At 35.1% G+C, this 22,763-nt stretch overlaps 5 protein-coding genes across 14 annotated transcripts in view; 3 read left to right on the forward strand and 2 right to left on the reverse strand.

The window, feature by feature from the left end:
- The first annotated feature begins 330 nt into the window (after positions 1–330).
- On the forward strand, positions 331–4,561 carry LOC122412399 (uncharacterized). Its single transcript, XM_043421875.1, has 5 exons — positions 331–374; positions 689–959; positions 2,693–3,032; positions 3,168–3,305; positions 3,454–4,561. The coding sequence occupies exons 2-5, from the start codon at positions 713–715 to the stop codon at positions 3,587–3,589; spliced, it is 861 nt and encodes a 286-aa protein (XP_043277810.1). The 5' UTR covers positions 331–374; positions 689–712; the 3' UTR covers positions 3,590–4,561.
- A 982-nt stretch (positions 4,562–5,543) lies between these two features.
- Positions 5,544–6,720, forward strand: mRpL17 (mitochondrial ribosomal protein L17). Its single transcript, XM_043422565.1, has 2 exons — positions 5,544–5,793; positions 6,265–6,720. The coding sequence occupies exons 1-2, from the start codon at positions 5,548–5,550 to the stop codon at positions 6,658–6,660; spliced, it is 642 nt and encodes a 213-aa protein (XP_043278500.1). The 5' UTR covers positions 5,544–5,547; the 3' UTR covers positions 6,661–6,720.
- Positions 6,672–9,131, reverse strand: BckdhA (Branched chain keto acid dehydrogenase E1 subunit alpha). Its single transcript, XM_043422564.1, has 9 exons — positions 9,010–9,131; positions 8,776–8,883; positions 8,542–8,706; positions 8,109–8,304; positions 7,862–8,023; positions 7,611–7,755; positions 7,342–7,545; positions 6,985–7,248; positions 6,672–6,820 (listed from the first exon to the last, which is right to left on the reverse strand). The coding sequence occupies exons 2-9, from the start codon at positions 8,824–8,826 to the stop codon at positions 6,742–6,744; spliced, it is 1,266 nt and encodes a 421-aa protein (XP_043278499.1). The 5' UTR covers positions 8,827–8,883; positions 9,010–9,131; the 3' UTR covers positions 6,672–6,741.
- Positions 9,132–9,302: 171 nt separating this feature from the next.
- Fic (FIC domain protein adenylyltransferase) lies at positions 9,303–13,411 on the forward strand. Of its 2 annotated transcripts, XM_043422561.1 has the most exons (5): positions 9,303–9,997; positions 10,668–11,343; positions 11,526–11,597; positions 11,770–11,976; positions 12,210–13,411. In XM_043422561.1, exons 1-5 carry the CDS (start codon positions 9,799–9,801, stop codon positions 12,568–12,570), a joined length of 1,515 nt encoding a protein of 504 aa, XP_043278496.1. In that variant the 5' UTR covers positions 9,303–9,798; the 3' UTR covers positions 12,571–13,411. The 2 variants fall into 2 exon arrangements, with proteins under 2 accessions (XP_043278496.1, XP_043278497.1); XM_043422562.1 differs by lacking the exon at positions 11,526–11,597.
- A 2,534-nt stretch (positions 13,412–15,945) lies between these two features.
- Positions 15,946–22,763, reverse strand: part of Klp10A (kinesin-like protein 10A) — a 31,607-nt gene continuing 24,789 nt past the window's right edge. For 2 of the 9 annotated variants that reach the window (XM_043422558.1, XM_043422557.1), the window contains exons 10-12: positions 22,544–22,718; positions 19,524–19,616; positions 15,946–18,580 (exon numbers count right to left, since the gene is read on the reverse strand). In XM_043422558.1, coding sequence (XP_043278493.1) covers positions 18,429–18,580; positions 19,524–19,616; positions 22,544–22,718 — 420 coding nt within the window. In that variant the 3' untranslated portion in view covers positions 15,946–18,428. Of the gene's footprint in view, positions 18,581–19,523; positions 19,617–19,637; positions 22,096–22,543; positions 22,719–22,763 lie in introns of those variants that run through there. The other 7 variants (XM_043422560.1, XM_043422559.1, XM_043422551.1 and 4 more) reach the window with 5 other exon arrangements.

Raw genomic sequence — 22,763 nt, forward strand, 5'->3', positions numbered from 1 at the left:
CGGGAGTTGCTTTTTTTGCGAGGCAACGAGAGTTACCGGTGTCGATCGCTCGCCGTGCTCTTCCTTCATATACGCACATATATATATATGGGGATATATTTATGCACTCGTCCCTAACGTGTTATCGGACCATACGCTGCTTTCCTCGAGCCAATACTGTTATAGTAAGAGCGAACGCACGTGCGGCGTGCGTTAACTGGTCGCTCGGCTCGACCGGCGAGCCGCTCGGCTGTGCGCCGCGACCTGGTCCAGGACGACTATTCAACCATTATTGGGCTGTACGAAGATGAATAATCTTTGGGAACACGCATGGACAAAACTGGCGTTGTCGATGTTTCATCAAAATTTGGATCGACGGTGAAACGAATAATTTGGTGAGATCGATTGCGTCGAGACCCAATCCAGTAACGGTGATGGCCGCGTGATTTGACCTCGAAAGCCGAAACGATTCGCTGTCTATTTCCGATTATTCGAGGCATGAGTTCGCGTGCATAGATTATTTGCTCGGGAGAGGTAAAGAGCCTCGACGTTGCAAACAAGAGCGATTTTCTTTTCGGTTTCTCTGACACGGGAGAGGCCGCGATTTCACTTGCCGATTTCTGGAGCGAAATTCTTCGGAGCTCTTCGAACTTGTATTTCGACACGAGGCTCGAACTGTTTTTACGCGTGTCGCTCTTTTTTATTTCAGGAGGATATCGAGGATACTCGAAATATGTTACGGAAACGCGTGACCTTGCTGCTGACCCTCGCGGCGCTCAGCTTATCCCGAGCCAACGAGGAAAAAGACACGAGGCAATCTCATCATCGACAGAAACGAGTGTTCTGGATCACGAACGACGGCCGGATCGCTCTCCCGCCTGGAACTGTCATGACTATCACTCCCACACTCGCCCTACCCTTCGTCCGATATCCGCCCTCTGGGTTTCTCAGCAATATGACCATAAGTCTTCCGTTTACGAGTAAGTTTCAATCATCTTCGGTACCAACGATTTCGGTAAACACGAATAGATTCGTTCGTGTATCGAATTAATGCTACATTTCCAGCAATAGGGTATTTTACACCATGTTAAAAAATATATAAAAATTCATGATTATGATAGATTTCGTAAAAAGTAAACGAGAAACGTCAATATTTATTTACAAAAATGCAATGTAAATTTTATAATTCAATTTTAAAAATCGTCTTTTTTCATTTGTTTTTCAAATGTCTAAAACGCCATCGGCCATATTGGATTCCAACGTGACGTCACTCGGATAGTAAACAATCTAGATATAGTGGACTTTTATCATTCATTTGATTAAGGATGTATGTAAAAAATATATCGACGTGTCAAATTTTTCATGAATTTGAAATATTTAATATAGTTGGTCACGCTGCATCGATTGAAAAAAAGAAAAAGGTACTTAGCCGATGCTTAAAATGAAATATTTAAGAATTAAAGCCGCATTTAAATCCGTGTCATTTGTACCGGAAGTTGACGAAATCGAACTAAAATGATAAAAAAGTGTATGAATCGTTGTCAACGCGCGGCCAAAAAAAAAGAATTTTTAGAAACTTCAAAGTTTTATCGATTTTTTCACGCAAAAAAAACCCACTGTTTCCGATGTCGTTGTGGAGATATTTGGGGTTAACTTTTGACGTTTCAGCGGCGTTTTGTAGTTAGTACGTCCGCTATATTGAACGTGTAATTTGATTGGCTCGCTTGTGCTTGACCACAGTTATCAAATTGGATATTAATTTTATTAAAAATCGTAAATTATGATTCAAAATGACATAGTTTTTTCATTAAAAATTATAAAATGCAAACAGAAATGATTCCCCATTGACATTTTAACACAAGACATAACCTTAAAAAATAAATAGATGTACCGCGGAATTGATCTTACATACATCCTTAAAATCGCACTATGGAAAACGGTTTTGTGAAAGCAGATAGTACAAATCTACCAATGATAAATACGTTGATGGTGGCGATGAATCCACAATTTTTGTATAGCATTTTTACACTTGTATTATTGCATTCAGGCACGAGACACCAATGATATACCATTATAACTCATTATTTTCACAAATCTTGTTACTTGGTCTTTGGCAATTCTGTTCTTTACTAACGGAGTGACGTCACAAACCGAAACAACATGGCGACTAGCGTTTCCGCGCGAAAATTGAAAATCATAAATAAAAAAAATAGTTTTCAAGAGAGTTTTCTTATGAAATTGAAATAAAAGTTCTACTGGTTTATTACGATCTCAGGATTATTTTAAAACAGTTTTCAAAAAAAGACGTAATACCCTATTTGACCTTGAATTTTTATTATACGAATATAATCAATCGTCTTCCAATTATAATTTTTCTCTTTTCTCTTCGGCTAATTTAGTAATAAACCCTGCTTTTATAAGGGATTTTTCATAGTGTCGTTTTAATATCTCAATTTTTAATGAATTGACCTTCAAATTGAGTTTGAGCCAACAAGAGTTTCTCGTTCGTTTCATTACCGCTGATCGTTCCGCTTCAGTTTTCGGTTATTTTTCTCGTTGGTACCGTTACCACGAGTTTTTATTCAGAATTTGGCGTTTGGGTTTGGTTCTCGTTAAACCCTGACCTCGGCAGCGTGAATATCAAGAAAGGCGATAGCGGCTCGATGCCGAGCGTCATTTGTATTGATTGTTTTTTTCTTTGCCATCTCCTCAGTTGACTTTGACAAATTGGGCCTGACCGACAACGAAAATCCTTACGGAGCGTTGCCAAGTGTCTTCGATCGTGGAATGAAAAGTCGACAAGCCGGTATGTTAATGGCCGATTTTATAGCGTCATTTATAAAGCGACGAATTCACAAGAGGGAAATTCAGGATGCACCGAAAAATGCTTTCCATGGCGGCGAGAGAGCGCTACTCTACGGCACTGCCGAAGACATGCTCAGCACTCTCGGCCTCGATGGGAAAGCTTGCTTGTTACGAGCTATTTGCGAAGTTCAAGGTCACCCGCTCAACAATTTTGGCCTTATTGGTGAAATGCTCAAATTGTTCTTCACGTAAGCTCCGATTATTATAAATCATGAGATTATTTGTTTCTTCAATAACGACTAATAATAATAAAATCAACATTTTTAATGATCAGATTTCTTGTATGACGACGGAAAAAATGAACAAAATATTGTCATTTTTAGAGCGAGCAAGTCGCCTTTTGCATACATGCTAAAGGAATACGTCGAGGCTGAAAATCGAGGAAAGAAACACGGCGAGTGTTGGCCGTATTTTAAAAATTGTCCGAAATCACTTTTTTTACCCTCTGACAACAAATATTCGTAAGTATTTCGAAAAGCAAATGATCTTTATTTCCAATAACACATGCAGTAGCTAAATAATAAGAATCCTGACTCAAATCAACAGTAGAAATCGAAATGATTGCGGGGCAAAATAATTCAACTCGATCTTTCATTTTTTTATTTTTAGGAAAGATTCGAATGAGAATGATGCAGCCTCCGGGTTGGACAACGATATAAACGATACATACGATTCATACGTCGACAGTGAGATCGACGAGTCTCAAAATGTCAGAAGAAAACACACGATACATCCATCAATGTAGCAAAGACGATTATAATCGTAACATAGATTTCGAAAATTCAACTAAAAACCATCATTTTTAATGTCGAGCTCGTTTGGCTATTTTTATGAAGGAGATAATGATTGCATTACCAGTGAAAGCCAAATTATCAGTGAGACTATACAGTGAGATTTTTATAAATACATTTTGAAAAGATGATAAAAGAAAACGAAACTATAATATTGCTCAGAATGCAACATCGCATGCAAAGTATGCATAATAGCTAGACCTCAGATTATGTATATTGAACGTAATATTGTATTTATTACTACTAGAAATTTCGAATAGTAAAATTATTTTTAAACGTCGATAAGAAAAACGTGGCAAAGCTCTCAAAAACAGAGCCATCGCGATATGAACGATCCCTTTGATACAACAATCTGTGTTCACAAAAAAATATACATTTACGCATATATATTTCACTGCCATAATAATAATAATAATAATATAAATGTTAAAACTGTGACAGATATAATGTTTATTTTTACACTGTGTTTTCAATTAATGAAACTTGTACATAAAAGAGTATTCTTATAATGTATCAAACGCTTTATGTTAATATAGCTTCCTCATATATAATAAAACCTTCAAGCTTACAACGTCAAATGACAAAACAGCCTTTAAAATGCAACAGCCAAAAGTTTCAAATTATACCACGAGATGACGTCTCGATGCAGAGAATGCGCAGCAGCGCCGACGAAATATCGATATATCGAATTCAAACTATCGTCGCGATACGTTGACGCGATGATATATAAAAAAATAAAATGGTCGTGTTTGTAAAAACCAAAAACCAAGGTCTGTGGATTGGTAGCATATTACATAAGTGAGATCTTCCGAAGGACCTCGATATCTTTCAGTATTCGTACTGTAGTCATAGGAGGCACAATAAAAATGATGAGCGATCATTAGTAATTTTTTAATTAAACGAATAAAATTTTCAGTGGAAGTTAACATTTTTTATTTTCCTTACAATCGATTAAACAAGGAGCTAAATAGATGTAGAATCGTCAGGTGGTCACAAATAATTAAGTTGTAATGTTTAGTAGTCGATAGATTATTCAATAACTTGAATAAACTATTAGCGACCTGGCTTTATAAAGGTTGGAGATTGTCCGAAAAAAGCGCACTAGGACTCAAGAACTTGCTGTAATGGTAAAGCAGGATCCGCCAGAACGCCACAAAGAAAACAATCGAGGCCACATCTGTGCTTGATATTTGGAACTAGACTCTTGGCAAAATCAGGATGAGTGCTAAATTTTCAAAACACTTTTAGACCAAGTTCAACGTACCGATTAAACGCATTATTAGTGGATTTGTATTACAGCATATTTTATTAACATGTAAAAATATGAAAAACGATATTTTTACAAAACAATCAACTGATAAATGCAAATTTCCACGATGACACATTTTCATTGGTATTTTTCAAAGAATTATCTGCGCTTTCGGACTGATTTTATTGCAACAAGTCTCATTTTATTCCTTAACTGATTTTTTATACGAATTCACCGTGTAGTTTTTTTTTTAACTTAATCGTTTCACTGTTGCAGCTAATTGTTCATTAAGCGAAGAAACTTTTTCATTTATAATTTCTGAAGGAATGAATTTAAAGAAAAAATCTACGTGATGAATTCGTAGAGGATCAGCTAAGTTACAAAATGAGACTTGGTGCAATAAAATCGGTTAAAAAATACAGATAATTCTTTGAAAAATACCTGTGAAAATGTGTTGTCATGGAAATTTGCATTTATCAGTTGATAGTTTTGCAAAACTATCATTTTTAATATTTTTTCACGTTAATAAAATATACATGAATGCATATCTATTAACAGTAAATTTAATCGATACGATAAAATTGGTCTAAAAGCGTTTTGAAAATTTAGCACTCATTTGACTAGCATATGCAGTACAGGAATCACCTTAATAAATACAGATATATGATTCAGAGATGCAGAATCGAAGTTGATTTTTTCACCTTTTCAAAGATGAATCAAGCAAGAATATCACATTTAGTGTCGAAATTGAAATACAAACCTCAGGACAAACCCCGAAAATTACGAAATATCGATGGGCCAGCTGGGAGAATTCGGAAAATACAGAAAACATTAACAGCTTTACTTAAATATGAGAGAATCGAACTGAATTATCGACGTGCCGATGAAGTTCGAGGTTATGCGGAACGGGTATGAATTATTTTCTTAACCAATTTCTTTGCGGCAAAATAATGAGTTTTAGCACCTTTTTCCAAAACAATTTCTTCCGTTTTTCTTATCATTTTCCGTGAACGAAATTTAACGCACGTCGCAATAGTGATCTAGTGTCTAAGAACATGGTGAAGTGTCAATTTTTGCCACGACTTAAAATAAAATTTGTGGTATAAATAAAGCTATGAAGTTTGCGATTATTCATAATTTTTTTGGTAACTACACAGCTTTATGTTTTGCAAAAATTTCAAGGTAATTCGCCACACAGTTTTCTCGATTTACGTGATTAGAGGGGTAACAATATTTGTTCCCATTTCTCTTCTTTGATTTCGTAATAAAATTGCACGATTCTTGTTTTGGAAGATAATCCAATAACCATAAGTGATTTAAGAAAATATTTTGTACCGTCATAATTACCATCCTTTTATTAATTTATTGACAAATAAATAGCTCATATCAGAAGCGATACGACACGGTCCCACCCATCAGGAAACAATGAACATAGCAGATTATTGGATAGAAGAAAAGCAATTTGTTCACAAGCTCTTCAAAGTTTTGGTACCAAGATTTCAAGAATTCGACACGACTTATACCAAACTCCATCGAATACCAAAAGAATATCCAGGAGGCCAGTACGAACGAGCAGTTTTGGAACTTCGTGGAAATCCATATCCGAGCATTGACCAATCAAATCCACACGAACCGATGTTGCTACATAATATTTTATTGGATGAAGCTAGACGCGAATACCGGCTCTCAAAGTATCAGGAATTTGCTGAAAGCCTGACTGCAAAAAGCAACACAAGCGAACCGCAACAATCGGAGGAAACAAAGGCCAAAGATTGAATATTTTCAAATAGCTCGTAATGATTTTCATTTGTGTAAGAAATAAAAGTTAGATACAAATAGTTGCATTAAAAAAAACATTCAAATTTCCTTGTAACCTTTTAGTGGATAATGTTCTCCGTACTCTTTCAAGTGACTTTCCATTGCCTCCATTTGATTTCTGTAATAAATTAAATTTTCGCTTCATTAAAATTGAATCGCTTTAAATTTCCAATTAATTTTTTTCTCAGAATTGTGCAAAATGTTTCTATCGCAGTTTTTGCAAAACGATTTTTTTACTGAATCAGATTATGATTGAAATTAATATAGAAATTTCTAACGTACTTAATATGTTGCGGTATCTGTTGATAAACATCCGTAAAAAGCTCCTTCCAATGTGGTTTGAGTTTTAATTCAGCTTCGTTAAATGAAGACAAAACTTCGCTCTTTATAGATTTTTGAAGCAAAGTTTCCTCCGTGCCGTTCCAGTAGCCAAGATTTTCTAAATATCTTCGAAACTTGGATATGGGTGATTGATTGTTCCATTCAGCAATCTCGTCGGAGGATCGATAAGCTGTGCTATCGTCCGACGTGCTGTGATGTCCAACTCTATGAAACAAATGTTGATTACATTTGATGTAAACTACAAAAAGCAACCTCGGAGAGAAATCGATGTTTTTGAAGAAAGAAGTAAAAACTGACCGATATGTCATGGCTTCTATGAGCACAGGCTTTTTTTCTTTGATGCAAAATGCTCGAGCTTCACGAGTCGCGTGCAATGTGGCGAGAACATCGTTGCCGTCAACACGAAGAGTATTTATTCCATATGCTGGACCACGAGCTGCAATTCCATCACCTCTGTACTGTTCAACTGTTGGAGTCGAGATCGCGTATCCGTTGTTTCGACTGCAAAGCATATAGCATTATTTGCATAAGATAATTGAATGAAAATTTTTTTCGAAATGACTTGCCATATAAACACGATCGGACAATCCAAAGTCGCGGCAAAATTGAACGCTGCGTGGGCATCACCCTCGCTTGCTGCACCATCCCCGAAATAACAAACGACACACGCATCGCTTCCTGTACGCTTTATCGCATATGCGGCTCCAACAGCTGAAATTTTTTCATTCAAATCAGTTTTATTCAATTGGAAAATAATCGATTTCGATTTATTTTTTTCGTACAAATTAACTTATTGACAGAAAATAGTGACAACTACCTTGTGGTAGTTGAGTCGTTAACGGTGACGAGATAGTTACAAAATTCAATTCTTTCGAGCCGAAATGAACGGGCATTTGTCGCCCTTTTCCTCGATCCTCGCAGTTTCCGTAGCACTGATTCATAAATTCTGAAAAACTGTATCCTCGATGGAGAAGAACACCTTGGAAATATAAACGAAACAAATTGAAACTGATCCTTGTTTAATGTTGAAGATAATAACAAATAGAATATTCGGATAATTTTACCAGCTTCTCTGTACTGAGAGTAAATAAGATCTTTAAGTGTGACTGCTTCAGCTGATCCAATTTGTAAAGCTTCTTCGCCAACGCTCGTCATATAGAATGAAATCCTTCCCTGTCTTTGAGATTCGTACAAGATTTTGTCCATCACACTGACGCTCACCATACTTTTATACATTTGAAGTAATCTTTCTTTATCGACCTACGAATTTTGTGAAATGTTTGAACAAATCTTTAGTTTTACTTTCCCTAAAAAAAAAAGATTTTTCCCGTACTAAAATTCGCATCATTGATATGATTATTTTTCATTACTCCCGACATCTTTCAGTTCTTACGTTATTTAATTTCATTTTTTAAAGATGTGAAAAAAACTTTGTATTTTTAATTCTAGAATACGATGCAAATTTCAACACTTTTTATTTCATAAAATTTTACAAACTTTGACGATATTAGCGATTGTTTTAGCATCGTTCGTTGGCGTTAAAATCCGATAAATTGGTATGGGATCGTACGATTGTTTGTTGATGAAATGAATTTTATCAGTGAATCGACATTCGAGACCCAAGAATTGTGGATCTTGAGCCACACTGCTGAGTCTTTTGACCTATAATCAACAATATGTTAATTGAAAAGAATAACGAGGTCTAAATAAGCTTCATGAATAATTACATACTTTTGACACATTTGGATTGTTGAATATTCTCAAAAATCTTCTAGCAGCCATTATTTTCGAAACAGTGCTGGTTTACTGATATTAACTGCTCCAAGAAAGAGGAGCCAACTGAAACGTACACAAAATGCTATATTTATATAACTGCTTATCACGAAGTACAGTGTGTTAAACTTGCCACGATATACAATCATGAACCGACTCGTACGTATACATTAACATTCGAATTATATTTACTTTCGTTTTTCCCCCACGAATCATTATTCATCGATGAATATGTATACATTTGTTGACGTTAAGAAACACTTTAAACTTGATTGACGTTAAAACTAGATTCTTCGTTTTTTATTAATTATTATTTAGTGTAAAATTCCAAAAAAGATAATCGTCAGAAGATTACGGACGAAGTTGATCAAAAATCATTTTCAAAAGTATTTTTATTTCAATTATTTCATTGAAAAAATCATTTATTTTCGAAACTGAATATTTTATTTTATTCGATTTCATAATTCAACACAACTGGTATGAGAAATGAATTGAATTCCAATTTCTGAGTTCAAAAGTTTAATTACGGAGCTGCATAAGAATTGAATGAACGTTTTAGGAAATAGTTTCTATTGATCTTGCCATTGATCGACACTAAAGTTTTTTGAACGTCTGTCATTGGCTGCTGCAATCTATCTGGAGCCAATCACGAAATACCACATGTGTCAAGAACAATCTTTTTAAAACTTCGTTCATAATTAATTACATTTATTAGAATGAAAAGTTGGAGTATTAATAATATAGGTGTCTGTGTGTATGTGAGAGAGAGAGAGAAAAGGAGATGCCCTTAGTAGTATCATTCGAATCATTGTGAACGTGCCTTAAAATTGACGGTACGAAAAATGACCGATAGATCGGGCTGCAGAGCGTGACACGCTTTCAGTTGCCACTGGACAGCTGATCGTGGCATTTCGCAAGAATGAATTTGAAAGTGAAACCTTGTATTTTCAAACCGTTGAAGAGTTTAATTTTACAAAAAAGATGCCACCGAGTAGTGGCAACGATTGTTACGTATTGTTTACAAAAAAAGCTTGTATGAAGAGCACCACGAAAGACAAAACGCCATCTGGAGCTGGCAGAGTGGGAGTTTTTCTTGTTTTCGTGTCCGGTATCGTTGTAGCTGTCATCGCTACTGTTATCTCGAAATATCTCCAAAATGAAACACAGATTGAAGTAGCTGGTAAATTGCTTCCAAACGTTAATATAAAATATTTCTCTAGTTGTATAGTGTTACATTCATTCAACGAAAAAATTTTGTGGTTTTTGGAAATTTTTCAATCAATTGGTGACAGGTGTTTCCGATTATATTTGCTCGAGTAAAAATGATTGTTGCATTCTTTACAGCTATGAAGTCAAATTTTTTAATCTTATACTAAAGCTGTAACTTTTTAATATCTTATATGCTAGTTTCGTCTTAATTTCTTTTCGTTTCTTGGTGTAGATACTCTGATAAAGTGAGTGGAATACCAAAAATTCGGGTTGTCTCGATTTGAGCCAGTGTTTCCCTCAATGTGAATCATCCATAGTTTACGTTTTGTATTGTGTATATTAGATTCAAGACATGTTCAAAATTGTACTAACTCTTAGAGAAATTCTATAACAGTTCTAGAATTTCTCAAACAGCCAGTTTGAAAATGATGATTTCTCTATTAAAATTATATGCTCTGGAGTAAGAATAATTTCTGTTCAGTAATTTATCCTCACGAATACTAACTCTGTACAATAATGGAAAAAAATGAATGACAATAAGTATCAAAAATTGTAGAAGGGTATTTGAAAACAAGAATGGAATTGTTTTTATTTTCCAATTGAATTTTAAATCTGAAACCATTTGTATTTCTTCTGAATAGATAGAGAAATACGAAGAGTATTCGCACCTCTACCATCGCAGAACTATTTAAACGTCTACGACGATGGTACCCTCAATAGTTTGGTATTGGCCTCATCGGAATTACAAAAATTGGAGCACAGCGGAGATGCAGCGTTGGAGGCTGAAGCTTTGTCTTCTTTGCACTTGGCGCTGGAAATGAAACTGGCAGGAAAGCAAAAGAAAGCCATAAAGTTGTTTCAACATGCTGTGGCATTAGCTCCTCATCATCCTGATATTTTAAACCACTACGGTGAATTTTTGGAACAAACCCAAAACGATGTTATAAAGGCAAATGAGTTTTACGTAAGAGCGTTAACTTACGAACCGAACCATGAAAGTGCTCTGATGAATCATCAGAGAACAGCTCGAGTTGTTGAAGAGTTGGATCGAAGAATGCTTGGAAGAATCGACGAAAAGAGAAATGCTCTGTCGAGCATTCCTGAAAGCAATGCCGCTCTTATAAGAGCTAAAAAAGAAGCTTACTTTCAACATATCTATCACACGGTCGGTATTGAGGGAAATACCATGAATCTTGCACAAACTAGAGCCATTGTAGAAACCCGAACTGCGGTTGCTGGAAAAAGCATTGACGAACACAATGAAATTTTGGGCCTGGATGCTGCTATGAAATACATAAATGCCACCCTTGTAAATAGGTAATTAATAAGAGCAACCAACAATTCATATCTGTTTCAATAAATTCTATGAAACTATTCTTTCACTGTTTCTATTTTTATCTTTGCTAAAAGCACTTTGGTGAATATGAATTCAAGGACTGTAGATACAAACAAGTAGAACAATTAAATGTTGAAAAACTATTCTGATGCTTCTTGCGTAGATTGAAAACTCCAGGGTGGAATGATTGTAATACAGCCTGTCGTGGCACTGACAGTGAACAGACGTTCCAAAAGTGAGCAGTTTTTTGAATGAATAAGTGTTATGATCTCACTGGCTATGATGTATTGAAAAATGAAAGATGGAGTTTCAAAAAAAAAACGTTCTTGAATTATCTGTTTCAATAAAATCTTTCAACTACTTCAACTATATCTTTGATTGATAAAACAGTGACTTTTTTTCAACAGCGTTGGTTCGATCACAATAAAAGATATCTTGGAAATTCATCGAAGAGTATTAGGCCACGTGGATCCTATCGAGGGTGGACATTTTCGAAGAACTCAGGTCTACGTCGGTGGTCACATTCCACCTGGTCCTGGAGATATTCACTTTTTGATGGAAGAATTTGCAGCTTGGTTGAACAGTGATCGAGCTATTAGAATGCATCCAGTCAGGTAAATAAACAAAAAAGAATTCGAGATGAGAAAAATTCATTTTTTTTTTTATCGTGCCTCAGAAAGATTCCATTTGGATCTTTTAGAAAGTTTTTTTCCACAGATACATTTCGAATTATTATTAAAAATTAGAATATTCAAAAAATATATTTAAAAACTCATAAATTATCTATAAGTAATAAATGAAGTAATTAAGTAAAGATGCAAATGTAATATAATTTATAAAACTGCAGATACGCAGCCTTAGCTCACTACAAACTGGTGCACATTCATCCATTTTCCGATGGCAATGGCAGAACCTCGCGGCTATTGATGAACACCATTCTAATGCAAGCTGGTTATCCTCCTGTGATAATCCACAAACAACATCGCCACAAATATTACGAGTATTTGCAAATTGCAAATACCGGTGACGTCAGACCTTTCGTACGATTTATAGCTGAATGTACGGAACAAACATTGGATCTTTTTTTATGGGCTACCAGCGAATTCTCACGTCAGGTACCTGCTCTCGGTCAAGAGACATTGGTTAGAGACAAACGTAGCACGATTATTATAGATGACGAAGGAAGCGGCGATTACGACATCGATTGATGGCAATTCCAATCATGAAAATAGGTCGAATTTTTTGTTTACTCAAATTTTCTCCCGTTATTGAGATTTCTTAAAAGTTATGATTATTATGTAATTACGCAGAACGAAATGCAATTCCCGGATGCCTCAATATCCGATTCTCTTCGAAATTTGAATTATGTTCAATTTTTTTCTCAATTAACTTCTTTCTCGCTGGATATTTCAGAAAATGAAAATAATTGTAATGTCAACAATTTACGAATCAAACGGACCCAATTTTCGGGATCTTTGATATTTAAAATTAATTTATCGATAATTTAAAAGCTTACCAAAAACATATTATTTTTTTATTTATATTGTAAATAGCCAAGGTGCGTGCTGAGTGCAAGTCTTCATAAAAAAATCATCTCAGAAATATTTTGTCGCAAAATCACCATGGAAACGTTAGAAAAGACTTGAATGTTTTGCTTTCTTTTTGTGAAAGTACGCAGAAATACGATTGTGTCGATTGATAACAAAATTTAAAAAATTGTACATAATTCAAGTAATTGTTGACTAATGGTCAGTATAATGTGCGATTGTGAATGTTCTGAGTGTAATAAATGGATGAAATGAAATAACGAATGGATTTGTGCGCGTGCGTGTGTGTGCGTGTGCATAAATATTCCGACGGTCCGAATATCGAGGGATTATAGAAAACGAATTTTCCAAGCATCAAAATAATCTCGAAAATTAGCCAAAAATTGTAATTCTGTGATGCAATTGAAAAATTCGATTTTTCATATCCACGCTACAATTGACATACCCAATAATGTAATCCTGACTTCCTGTAATATATTTATAACTCCGTTGATATACCAAACATTCAATGTTCGAATCTCGCATCGTTGGAATAGAGCAAAATTTCAAATTTCTGATATTCCACACTTTTTTTCAGAGTAAAAGAAAGTTGGTGAAAATCATTAAAGGGTCACCCCGGATCGGACTCGGATTTTTCGGGTTTTTTTTTCACGGCAAAGAAAAAACACAGACTTTCGAAATTTGGAAAGTTTATTTATTGATTTTTCAACTCTATGGCAAAATTTTTTAACTCCAATATCTCGGGTAGATTTGGTGTTACACCAGTCCACAGGAACGGGTGGGGTTCAATATGTCGAATAACTGAATTGTAGAACGGTCGATATTTCGAAATTTTAAAAGTTGTGATATCAGTTTGGAGAAAAATAAGTAATTCGAAATTCTTATTCGGTCGACTATTCAGCAGATTGCGTGTTTAATCAAAAATTCCTTCTTTGAATTCGTATTTACCCGAAAATATATATTTCAATAGTTTTCATTTCGAATGCAATTTTAACAGACCATCCGAATGTCAAAAGTTCATATTTTCGAATTCAAAATGGAGAGTAATTGTTTTACAGACAGACCAGAATATAGAGAAGTAAAAAATCGAAAGTGAATTTTTCGAGCCTATAAAACTTAGATATGTAAAATAGCGATGGCTCGAAAAGGCGAAAGTCAAAATGGCGATGTTTAAAATTGGAGATCACCGGTTGAGTGAGTGAGACGCGTGGAGCTCCACTGCATTTCTTTATTTTGATCGATCGACTTTCTAACGTTTCGCTATTTTGACTGTTCGACTTTTTGGTGTTTCAGTATTTCAACCTCAGTAATATTTGGTCTTTCGTTATGATATTTTCAAAATTGTGAATTTTCACAGTATCGCTGACTGTAGTAATTTATGAATCGAAAGAGTGATAATCGAATTTTCGAAAAATTGATATTTTACTCATCATCTTATGGGCGATTGTTACATTCTATTTTCGATGTAAACGTGCTTCGAACCTTGCAGTTTCTGCTTTATTAATTTTCGGCATTCAAAGCTCTAGTCGAATCTATCCGTCTCCATATTATCATTCGAAGTTTATAAACTCGAGATTTTAGCTGTTCGAAATTTTAGTCATTCAAACATTTGAGCCCCACCCCACAGGAACCCATGTGTTTCGCCATGAATTCCACGATTTCGAGGGATTGGTTCGTCTGAAATAATAAAAAAGCAGCGTTTTGAACTATAAAGTAGTGGCTATAGCCTGGAGTAAAATCATACGAAAATATTAAAAATTTAAGAATTTTCGAAATTTTGAAACACACAAATCAAAGTTCTGTGTTTCAAAGCGTAAACATTTTTTTATTTATAATATTTTCGTATGATTTCAGTTCAGTCAATAGTCACTGCTTTACAGATTGACGTCCTCTTTAGTTTTTTGATTTCAGACAAACCAATTTCTCGGCAGCGTGGAAATCATGGAGAAACATGGGTTCCTGTGAAGTAGTATAACACCGAATCTCACCTGAGATGTCAGAGTTAAAAAATTTACCATCAAATTGAAATATCAATAGATATAGTTTTTAAATGTCAAGTCTGTTTTTTTTTGGCGTAAAATAATCGCGAAAAATCCCCAGAAAATTCGATTGTTACACGAGGTGACCCCCTTAAGAATCTTTGAAGAAAAAATCGAAATTCTTAAAATCAAGGATTAAAATTGTCAAAAATAAATATTACAGGGGAAAATTTTGTATGTGTTTCAATGATGTGAATTTCTCTACAAATTTTTTTTCTATAGATCTCTAATCAGAGATTCGATTATTTATTCGTAAAACAATCAATGCACAATAACCGGGCTGTTACAGTTCAGGACATAGGTGTGGAGAGGCAGCGCAACTCTCGGCAATCAACACTTGCTGGTCGAGTTATTTATTGTACACAATTGCAAAAAGCTTGTTAATATATATTTACGTGAAATAGAACGAATTTACAAATGAAAAAACTTGCTTTTTTTTTCTTTACAAATGTTAAACAAATGTAAATAAAGATTTTTTTATTATAAAAAATAACGAGTTTTATGTCAGTCACAAGAGAACTTGTTTTTTTTTTTTCATTAGATATTTTCAAGAAAATAAGAACAACAGAAATGACCAGTTAGCTGAGGGATTACTGATTATTTTCGTTTCCTTTTCTATCTAATTCAGAGTCATATTCTATGAAAATATATATGTTTATAATGATGTAATTTCAGCAGCGATATGTTGATTCTAATAGTGTGGTTGTAACATCAAGCATTTATTCGAGCTCATATCGTTGGTAAGAGATCGATGTCTTCTTTTATCTTTGTAAGTTTTATCTTTAAATTCTCGTGGAAAACGACATGCACATGCCATTTTCTTCGTCGTTTAATATCTTTGCAAAGCCTTGCTTAATCTAAGATTTAAAAAATGGTTCATTAATTCGAGGCGTGTACATCAGTCACATACACGAAGGTCCCACAGCCGAAAACACCAAAAATTCCTAAACTATTCTAAAAATTTTGTCATTTTTCTTCTCAATAAAACGAATTCAGCTCCATATAATGAAAGAGTGTTTAATCCCAGAAACTAACGACATTCGAATAATAATGCATTATTTTGCAAAACAATGACATCAAGCCATTGTCATTGCATTTTGGAAAATGTTGAAACCGACGAATATTTTTATTGCTTGATTTTCTCGTTTGAATTGAAGAGTTTCGAAAATTGTGTTTCATTCGATGCTCCGAACTTCTTTTTCATTCACAATTCGGATTCCGTTTATCGACAGCTGCGACAGGCTTTATCATCGATGAAATTTCGCTCGACCTATATTTAAATATTTTCTATTCTTCCAGTAATCAAATGAAAGGTGATTCAAAAGCAATACACCATCCATCGAACGTATACCATGTGGGTGAGTGGAAAAATAAAATGATTCTATTGTATTGGTTTGAGGACAACGGAAATGAAATAAAGGATCAAACATGACACACAAAATTTTGAAAGATTTTGGTGATATTTTAGTTACACATGCTTTTCTGTTAATAAAAAAAAATAGAGAGAAAAAGGAACAAAAGACAATGAATTATAATAATAATAATAATAATAATCGAGACGTTACAATAATATTATTAAACTAAAATACTCGGATTCTTCGAGAATCCCTAAAGTGTAATTGTTTAAAAAATGGTCTGCTTCCTTGTTCGTTTTGCTTCATTTAGATTATCGACTAAACGTGTTATCGTTCTGAAATCAGTCGTTATTTGGTTTAATTACGTGTTTCATCGCTCACTGAAAATTACGGATCACATACATTTACATGTGACGTAAAAGAAAGAGAGATTCATCAACTTCAGCGATTTGGCGCCACATCTCCGTGCGCTCTTCCCCTTTTAATTCTTTCTACTCGTCCTCTTACACACAAAATCAGTAAAATCTTACACCGATCATGATTCGAATTGTGCAACGAAAAACAAAAGTATTGATACAGTGTACGAATATCGCAAAGTCGAAAACTAAAATTAAGTGTTTATCTTATGTTCTCACTTGCATTTATGATGATTAACTAAAAACAAGACTTTCTTCGATCCTAATGTAAGGGTTGTGTGAAAATCTAAAACCACGATTCTCTCGCAGTTTGGAATATTTGGAAGAATTTTTTCAATACTTCCAGGCATCGAAGTACGAGGAAAGAAATAGTAAATAAACGGAAAAGCAAAGAGAAATAAATTATAGTGTGAGAATTATTGACATCCAAGAAGCGAAAATATTTTTGTTACTTCGCTCATTTTGTTACAGGACGATCGCGGACGTAAAACGAAAAGTCAATGAGAAACGATAAGGCAGACGACAATGAGGTCCTGTATCACTTGTAATCTTAGAAGCTTTATAACATCCTTTTCAATTACGTATAGCTAAAAACCACTCTTTAATCGGCTAACGTCCTGCGTCTTATTCTTCGCTTAAGGTCTCTTAATCGTTTGTTTTTATATTTCATTTAAAGAAACATTCTCATGCTCTTTATTGATCACCATACCAGTTAAATACACGAACAATTTTATATATATATATACTTTTGTTTGTTTTTTTTGCTGTCATTCGTTTGAATTTTGTTTTCTTTTGAAGTTTCTTATTATTTTTTCTTCCTCGTGACCACGCACCTTTTGATAAGTTTTGATAAACGTATTAATCTTTTGGATAGAGGGACAAGATTTTTCGAGTATTCTCCACCAGAACAAGTGATTACTTAAAACTTTAATCCCTTTATTTGCATAATTTATCTTTCAACAGATGCTTGCGAAATTGTTTGACGTTTATTCATTTGCTTCTTCTGTCATGGATGCTTTAAAGTATATTTTGAGAATACTGCAGCAACGAGTTGTCAGGGCTGAAAAATGAAGGCGTGCCTTATCTCGTTTCTTGTTTTTTACATTCGCATCAATTTCTTCTCTCTTTCGTTTCAATCCTTAGAATTTTGTGTGCTAAACAGAGCTCATTCCTCCGAATGTGCGAGTGTCCGTACGTTATCCTCCGACGACTCCGTACCCTGTGAGCCTTTTTCTTTCCGCCCTTTCTCCGACCCTGGGAAACGTCTACGTTCCACGTTGAGATTTTCTTTTTCTCAACGTACTTTTAAGCTACTTCGGACTCTGTTTTCTCGTCATGGACCATTAGTTCTTGAGTGAATTCGTGTGCCTCGAAAATTTCCGAGAAAACGTCTTTTCTCGCCGAATCCAAGACGTTCCAAAAAAATTTGTTTTTTTTTCTCGTACGTTCCGAACGAAAGAAAATAAGAAAGAAAATCACTAAGGATTTCGTCCAGTTTACTCGTTGGCACGTTTCCTCGGAGTGAAAAAAATGAGTGTGATACCCGTTTAATGAGTTTTTGTTTGTTGGTTTTTTTTTGTGTTCGTCAATGGAAAAAGAAATCCAAGAAGGGAAAAACGAGGAAAAAACCCTAAACAATAAAGTTTTCAATGGATTTTCCGTTCTCCTCTTCTTGGATTTAGTTTTCTTCTTTAAGCTGTTACGTTGATTTAATTGTAGCGTGGATTACGGGGACGTGTCATCTTCTGGCTGATTTGTTCCTCCTCAAGAAGCTGACTTCGAAATTGACTGACCTGATCCAGGGCAGCATTTAGTGTGTCGCGTTGCGATAGCAGCAAATCCTCCCACTTTTGAGCGTACGCTGAAACACACAATATTTAATCCCGTCAACCTAAGGGACCTGATTTTTTGATTTGGGTTTTTTTTTAACGTTAAAAGCGTCCTTTGAGCCCAACGGTTATCGGGCGTGAGTTGCATAAACGTGATTGCTGTTAATTCGAATGTTTGGTGCAATTTCAACGTGAAAATCCATTTTTTTCAAATTTCATTACATCCTCCGTTGACAAAACAAAAAAGTGTTCAACGCTTTTTCGTTTCGTTCTGAATGACGGTGTGTTTATCTGTGCCAGAATTCATCTGGGATAAAAATTATGTGACGATGTGCGATTAGTGCGAATTGAACGATTAGCAGATTTTTTTTTTCAGTATAATTTGATTATCGTTAAATTGCCTGTTAAGAAGAAATGTGAAATTAGCGCAAAAATAGTACACACAGCTTTGTTAAGGTTGGGATATCCACAAAAATAACATTTATTAACAATAATTAGGTAGTTTTACAATTCATGGAAGCTCGGAGTTGCAGTCTTATGGGTTTTCAAGCGAACGAAGCTCGATTTATATTCCTTCGACATTTTTTATATAACTTTTTTCTTGGATATTTCACTGATTAGAAACTCCTTCAAATGATTTATTCTTCGAGATTGAAGTATTTTCTCGTTGCAAATACGTGACAGAAAAAACCCGTAGAAAAGATCAAAGTTTGACCTGCCGGAGCTTGTGAGGCGAAAATGTTTTGTTTATTGGAGCGTGAGAAATTAAGAAATATTATTTTTGCGGGTAATCTTTCGACGCGAAAAGTGTGAAACGAAAATTGTGTGGGTGATGATTTTCATGACGAATCCAGGGAATTTCCCTTTTTTCATTATTAGTGTACGATCGAATACGTGTATTACAAAAATGATGCAATTATTTTAGTTTTAGAAATTTTTGTTTTTGCTTTTTTGGATTCAGGTTAAATATCGTACCGTTCGAAAATTGAATTCTCTCTATGAGACGTCTCGACAACGAGAACCTGCCGTGGTAGGGTGACTCAAACTTTGTTCTTTTCCGTCTCAAATCTGTAAGGTTTTCTGACGTTATAGACTGTGTGAGAAGTATTTGAAAAATGCAGGGGAAATAGAAAAAAAATCAAAAGGAAGGAGACAGAGAAGAGAAGAAAAATAATATCGCAATTTTCAAGACTTATTTTCATCTTATTAGAGTTAACGATATCGGACAAAAAGTTTCTTTTTTTTTTTTTTTACAAAACTTGTCTATAAACAAATTGTATATTTATAACTATCTCGTTGTCTTACTCAACATTCTTATTCGCATACTATGGCACTAATAAGCTGTAAATGTAAATAACTAATTATACACAAATATAAATTTTCTTTGTTTGAAAAAACATTAACTACAAGAAGCATTAAATATTAAAAAAAAACCACGATCAGCAGAAAACATGATACTTCATGAAAGAATCATATTTCATTTTCTTTCGCAGTTCGACTATTTCCTACGACACTCCGGCACACTTTTTGTTCAAAAGCTCAACACACTCAACATGCTGGCATGCACGAAAAATAAATAATTATAAAATTGGAGGTGAACGTTGATTTTTCAGTTCGTTGGCCTTTTGGAAAGAAGCTCCGCGTACTTGAGAATTATTCAATGTCTTAATGGTAAACACAACAACGAACAAATTGTTGAAGAATTTTCTGGAGTTCATAATTTTCTTCAATCGCCGTTCAATGTGAAACAATCTCATAGTTGAATCAGCTTCTATATAACAGTCTGAATAAATGACATTGAGCAGTTATCGAACACGGTTTGTTGCTCATCAACAAAAAACCATGCGTTCAATATATGTATATACAACGAAAAAAATGAGAAATTTAGTAAATTTGCACATACTTTTCGAGAATAATAATAATAAATAACTCGAAAACTCGGAGATTGAAGTGAATACTTTATTTTACCACTAGCCATCGGAGGTTTAACGATTCGTAGAAAATTCATATTAACAATTAACAAAAAAATATTACACACGTCACAAAAAGTGTCATTCCAGATGGACTTTTTGTCACCACTATTTTTCAAAACCTCACAACTTTGAGCTGAATTGATTGTATCCTATTCAAATAATATCAATACTTATCAACTTTAATATATTTTTTCAATAACATTTACTTACAACCTAACACTGAACACAAAAATGCATTATAATTATAACGATGTTTCACTAACAAGTATAAATAAGAAATCATTAGTTCAAGTCTTCATCACTGTCATCGGGAGTGTGAACGTAAATGAAAAATGCAATGTAAACAGTCGGTAATATCGAGAATAATATCACATTTTTAACGAGGGTGAAAAAAGTATTTGCCAATGCTCGAGTAACCGGAGTATTTCGCTCTTCTTCACACCTGTCATTGTTTTTAGTCGGCTTTACAGTGTTTACTACAACAGTATCATTTTTCTCTATTTCATCGTCGACCCATAATTTGGCTGTATTCTTGAAGACCGGGCTCTCTGATTGTGCCTCGATCTCGAAGACTTCGTCATCGAGTTCAATCGATTGTGAAATGATTCTCATGTCCCTCACCGAGGTTCGACGGACTATGGAGCTTCTGTTGGAATCGCTACTGGCTCTGAGAGTCGATTCTGTGCTGCGGCGTCGGGTTTGTTTGAGCAAATCTATACCGAAGATCGAGCTTCTTCTCTCGTCTGATTTCGCGGAGTAGGTTTTTTTCAAATGAATCGAATCCTCGTTGGTTGCTGCAGAATTATCATCGCCGGAGAAATGCTGTTGACTAATTTGTTGATTATCTAGAATTATTATTTTCCTGCAATTTCCTGGGTCGCTTTTTTCTCCGATGTCCGGATCCACGATGTTCTGTCCATAAAATCCGTTCGATCCGTCGGAGAGCGTAACGTCCGTTTCTCGAAGAATTGAACAATTTCCGGAATGGTTTTGCAGGCTGAATACCCGCGCTTCGGTTTCGGAATCGGAGCTATAATAAAATTTGGTATCAACGGGACTGGAAGACCGTGTCAAAGTGTCGATTATCGTTTTGTCGTTTTTTTCTTCGTTCGCGTGAGTTTCGTTGCCGTAACTGAAAATTGAACGTTTGGCACGTTTCTCGTTGAAAACTCCGGTCCAACTGTATTTCGAATCATTCTTCTTTCCCGTCGTCGACCATTTGTTTCGCTGGAGGTTCGACAAATTTTTCTTTGTTTTGTAGGGTGAATTTTTCTTCAAATATGTTTTTTTGTAATTCAGTCCTACATTCGATGTTCTACGTTTGTTCGAAGGCGTTTTTTGGCTCGTTCCCGTCGAACTTGCGCTGCTGATGGATCCTCTCTTCTCGAATCTCCAAGGCGATGCCAAATTGACCGAATTTATCCGTGATTTTACTCGATTAAATGGCTTTTTGTTAATACCGCTATCCGTATCCGTATCCGACGAGGCGTTTAACGTTATCGATGGATCATCGTCCAGTTCGTCTTCCCAGTCGTTGCTTAACGCGCAGATCGTATTCGATCTAGAGCGCGCATCTGTCATAAAACGCGAGGCACATTGATAGTTGTGTCATCTTTTTTTCTCACGTAATTATTGTGTTTATTATTTTTTTTTATTTATTTCAATTGTTTTATTTTTTCAATATTCCACCCAAATGATTTCCGCACGGGATCATGGTTGGATTAGGGTATTGTTTAGACCGCGTGAGCGAGGAAAGCCTCTACGTTGGGAACGATGACGAATAAGTGTGAGAACTCCACGAGGTCGCGGTGAAAATATATTTTTCAAGTTTTTTTTCGCACAAAAGATTACTTTACTACGATTTCCTGCGAGGACTAGAACCGAACTTTCGTGAAAAAAGACACGTTCTCTTCGAATCATGTACCGATTTAACGGATATAAAAAGCACAACGAGGATCAGTAGGCAGAAAAACTGTGTTTCGTGCTTGAAAAAAAAGATTGAGTGGAAAAATGATTCCTTACCTTCTGTGTCGTAGTCGACTTCGTGCGTAGCACTAAATACGTTGTGAGCGTCGTTTAAGAAACTTGTTGTATTGTCCATGACTGCTTTGTGGGTGTCCAGAACTTCCTCCTCGAGCATTTGCAGCGCCGAGACAGCCTCGTGAAATGTGTAAAGATCCTGCGAGATTTCTCCCTCCTGTTAACGATTATGAATTTTAAAAAATCAATTATATTTCTTGAA

This window comes from Venturia canescens, chromosome 6 (assembly GCF_019457755.1).
Source record: "Venturia canescens isolate UGA chromosome 6, ASM1945775v1, whole genome shotgun sequence".
NCBI classification, from domain to species: domain Eukaryota; kingdom Metazoa; phylum Arthropoda; class Insecta; order Hymenoptera; family Ichneumonidae; genus Venturia; species Venturia canescens.